Here is a 4,822-nt window from a genome sequence, read left to right on the forward strand (position 1 = left end):
TACGACCTTCGTTTCGACATAAATACATTACTTCGAATTTTTGAGAAAATTAGAAAAGAGATAGAAATTCAAATTGTATTAATCTATTTTGGAAAAGTGTGGAAGGATAAGTAATAAGTAATCTCATTTTATTTTCATTAAATAAAAATAGAGAGGAAAACTGCACTTGTTAGAATAAATCATCAATTAGAAAATGAAGATGTTAAGATTACACATGATAAAGGAAAGAAGAAGATAAATGGCGGAGAAGACAAAGATGAAAATAATACTAAAATTTACTTGGCATAGCTTACATTATTACCTATTTATGGAACATAACTAAACTTTACAATAATTATATTTAGTAGCTAAAATATAACATATTTACTTCCTATACCTATCACTTTTTACCACTCATCTGATAACTTCCCACACCCCTAAATTTAAGCCAAAAAAAAGGTCCCTCTCTCCTATCCCCCTAAATACACGCCATTATGCCCAATATCCCTTAATTTCCTCCAATTTCAAATCAGTTTTACAATAGTTCAACTTCCTTGTTTATCTCTAATTAACTACTCATTAATTTCACTCATAATTCAAATCTAATTCCCAAAAAAGGTAAGATTCTATACTGATTTTTACGTTTCACCGTGTATTTAACCTATATTTTCGATTTTTTTTTTCCATTTGAATCAGCAATGCAACTCTAAATAATTAATTATCACTGTTTGTTCTTGGTTGTTTTTTGTTAGATTCAAGTGAAATGGCTAAGAAAGCTTCTACTCCGATGAGAACTAGAGGTATAGAACCTGAATTTTCAATTCCTAATTTTTCTTTGGGAATTTCTCAACATGAAACTGCCATTGCAGGCTCTTATGCTGAGAATCGTTCAAAAAAAATTAACGATCCTAGGCGTTCTGCTGATTATGTTGATTCGAAGAGTAAACAACAAGAAAAAGTGAAAAAGGTTTCTCAAATGGGGAAACAAAATAAGAGAAAGGCTGGTAATAATGTTGCTAATGTTAAGGGCAAAAAAATTGCTAAAACCAAACATAATGTCGATGAGGATGATGATGGAGAGGTATATTTATGTTGTATTTTCAATATATTTAGTTCGTTTGTATTTTTTAGTTCAGTTATTACAGATCTGTGACTTAACCAGAGCTCTATTTTATGTGCATTTTAAGTATATTTTGTATTGTTATTTTTTCACATGTTTCTTCAGTTAATTCGTGTTTATTGTTCTTCACCATAACTGTAAATTTTAAGATTTTTAAGTATATTTTGTTGACAGTTATTACAGATCTGTAATTTACATATTTAGTCAATATATGTCATTATATTTTTAGTATATTCATATATAAATATTGTTGAATTACATTATATTTTTTCATTGTCAATCACTGTTTTGTTGTATATTTGTATATATTTTTGGTTGATCCCTTTTTTTACCTGATTGTGTTCACTGTTTTTTGTCAATCATATGTGTTTTTTGGCATGTTGTTTCAGGTAGGGGTGTTCATGGTTCGGTTTGGGTCGGTTATTGATTAAAACCATAACCAAACCAATTTAGTCGGTTTTTAAATGTTTAAAACCATAACCAAACCAAACAAAATAATAACCACCGGTTTGGTTATTGTCGGTTTGGTTGGATTTTTCGGTTTATGACTAGCAGCCATGAGACTTATCAGTAAAATATTAAAAAATTGAAAAAGACATGTCTTTTTTTTTGTTCAAACGATAACTTTTATTTATCGTTTAAGGTGGAACATACATCATAGAAATATTTTCACTATTAGTGATAGTGTCATATCAAGTTAAAGTTGCTAAACTATTACATATAGAGCTAAAAACTAACTAAGTAGTGGATGCACCATTTTTGTCATCTTAATACACATACTGAAATAAAGTAGAGCATAGGAGCTTTTAGTTGTTGTTACAAACACACATATTAATTAAACATAAAGACTACCTAAAATTAAAATGAAAATATATGAAATAAAAAAACTTTGTGTAATGATCGCAAATTTTGGGGTAATACTTGCATTTTGTCCTCAATTCTCCCATTTTATTAAAAACACTTTGTGTAATGATCTCAAACTTCAGATGTTTTTCTATCATTATCCCCAGGGATAGGGTCTCGACTACAATCTAGACTACAAAAGTTGTTCTTTTCTGCCTTTTAGGAGGATTACCCATGGAAGAAGTATTAGGGCATTACTATGTGCTTGAGTTGCGACAAAACCAAGTATCTTCTGTAGGAACCTCCAAATCTACAACCTCTGTCCTTTTCGTATGAAAAATATTAGAAGTTTAGGATCCATTCAGACAAGAAAAAAGAAAGGTATAAATTCGGGAAAAAAAAGAAGAAACAACCTAAAATCAAATGGCTGACAATGCAAGGCTAAAAATTTAAGTTAAAGACATTAGACTCTAACGTGAGCTTCTGTTAGTAGGTTTATACTTAACACTTAAAGAGTTAAAAGACTTAAAGACATGGGCTTGGACATATTCTTAAAAATATGGGCCTTAAACAATCATGTGAAATAAGTAGACCAAAAATCAAATTAATGATTAAAAGGTATAAAATATTTATAATTATTTATGAAAAACTAATATTATACATATAAATAATTATAAAATTTATGTATATAATTTATCGGTTTGGTTCGGTTATTTATTCGGTTATTTTTTAATATAATCATAACCAAACCAAATATTATCGGTTTTTAAAATTTAAAACCAAATCAAACCAAACCAAACCAAATGTCGGTTTTTTTATTGGTTTGGTTAAATTTTCGGTTTGGTTTTGTTTTAACCAAAAACCTAGTTTCGGGTATCTAAATTTTTGGTTAAAGCACCCGTTGTGGCACCATCTATGTGTAGATACACGAATGTTAATGTAATGTAAGGTATTAGAGGCAAACTAACAGACACACAGATGGATATGTTCATGAATACTTGTTTTGGTAAATATCTCAGAATGCAGCAATTGGATGTACAGGCACAGACTTTTCGATGCTTTATGGTCAAAGAACTTAGGGGCAGCACATATAGGTGCTTTACAATTGAAATAAATGGTAAAGTTCTCCGTTTCGTCCTTAGAGAATTTGCACTGATCACTGGGTTAGATTGTGTCTCTGATGAAAACGATTTTGTATATGATAACTGACAACCGAATAGGCTTATGGTTGAATATTTTGGTAGAAAAAATGAGAACCAACTGCCAGTTAAAAGACACGAGCTTATTGAGTGTTTCAACAAGACAGTTTGGCATGATAAAGGGGAGGACACAGTCAAGATGACAATATTATATTTCATGAATACGTGGGTATATTGTGGTGAGCCAAGCTCAACAAACATACCAAGGATCCATTTTGATATTGTAGAGGACAGGAGATATAATGAGTATCCTTGGGGTAAAGAGTCATTTAGAGAGTTGATTGTAAGCATCGGGCAGAAATATGCTGATTTTAAGAGATATTATAGGATTCATGGGTTGCCACTTGCTATGCAAGTCTGGTTTTTGAATGTTGCTCAAAAGTCCCGTCCACCATTGTAGTTAAGACGGAGAATTTAGTTCCTAGAATTTTGAACTGGCGGACTACGGAAGAAAAACCAGAATTCAAGAAATTGATGGATGGCATGTTCAGAGAGGACAAAAATCGGAAACCGTATTTTTAACAACCGAATGATTATATTTGTTTGTGTCCTTTACTATTTAACTGTTTCCATATGTTTGTTTTTCATAGTATATTTTGATTATATTTTGACGATATTTATTAAGTAATGCATTTGTGATCAATATATTTTGACTACTATTTTCCTCATATTTTAGTATGTTCCCAATGTAGATATATATGGTAATGTAGTTTCGATATTTTGTTGTTCACAGTCTTGTAGATTTAAGGAAGTTGTGCCAACACCCGATGAGTTGGAGACTCTTAATTTGCCTCCTGTTGCACATGATATACCAGACGTCAAACATGGAGTTGATGGTGTACATGGTACTGATTTGGTGGACGATGATTACGATGATTTTAGTACCACACCACCGCATCTGTCCAGTGGCAAACAACAACAAAGGAGTGCCAATTCTGATTCCCCGCGATGCAAGAAACGGACACAGTTTCACGTTTCTGTTTCTCCTTCTAGGAAACAACCATCACGGAAGGAATCTCGGATAAAAGGGACAAGGAAGCCAGATGCACCTACAAGACCCGGAACAAATGAGTTTAAACTGATAAGGGAAGAGATTCAGATTTTCAAGAAAGAAGTAGGTGTTTTGTTTTCAATATGCTTTTGTTACTTCATATTGCTTGTGTCAAGTAATTAACAATTCTGACTATATTTTTGTGTTTCAAAACTGTAGGTGTTTGAGTACATGGTTAACAACTTCAAAAAGTTGTTAGATGCAATAAAGGGCAATCAAACACCAGATAAGGTAAAAATCAAAACTAAAAGTTATGTTCAATAAATACATTATAGTCATTAACAAGCCAGTTTCCTTTTTTATTAATAAGATATTTTTTTTGAAGGTCGCTGATAGTAAAGCCCCGTCACATCAACATGATATTGGCATACAACACTCACATGAGAAAAGCCAACGTCATCGTTCTGATAAAGGGACACCAACTGTCAATGACATAGTCGATGACAATATGGTAAACATGGAAATTATTAACTTATTAAGTTGTTTTGATATATGTATTAGAAGACTTTATATATATATATATATATTTTGGAAAATTTTAAAGGTCGGAGACTAATGTTGCAAGCTGAATTACTTACTGATGGTGGGATTTCTCGAGGCAATCAAAGTGGCAGTGCAGTAAAGGTTTCA

General features: G+C 31.6%; 1 protein-coding gene across 1 annotated transcript; it reads left to right on the plus strand.

Moving 5' to 3' along the window:
• The first annotated feature begins 277 nt into the window (after nucleotides 1-277).
• LOC132069267 (uncharacterized) lies at nucleotides 278-1,183 on the plus strand. Its single transcript, XM_059462674.1, has 2 exons — nucleotides 278-779; nucleotides 849-1,183. The coding sequence occupies exons 1-2, from the start codon at nucleotides 743-745 to the stop codon at nucleotides 1,130-1,132; spliced, it is 321 nt and encodes a 106-aa protein (XP_059318657.1). The 5' UTR covers nucleotides 278-742; the 3' UTR covers nucleotides 1,133-1,183.
• Nucleotides 1,184-4,822: the final 3,639 nt, after the last annotated feature.

The sequence above is a fragment of the Lycium ferocissimum genome, chromosome 9, assembly GCF_029784015.1.
Source record: "Lycium ferocissimum isolate CSIRO_LF1 chromosome 9, AGI_CSIRO_Lferr_CH_V1, whole genome shotgun sequence".
Taxonomy (NCBI): domain Eukaryota; kingdom Viridiplantae; phylum Streptophyta; class Magnoliopsida; order Solanales; family Solanaceae; genus Lycium; species Lycium ferocissimum.

Coding starts and splice junctions, on each gene's coding strand:
- LOC132069267 (XM_059462674.1), top strand. CDS start 743: ATGGCTAAGAAAGCTTCTACTCCGATGAGAACTAGAG. Junction 780..848: donor TACTCCGATGAGAACTAGAG/GTATAGAACCTG, acceptor CTGCCATTGCAG/GCTCTTATGCTGAGAATCGT.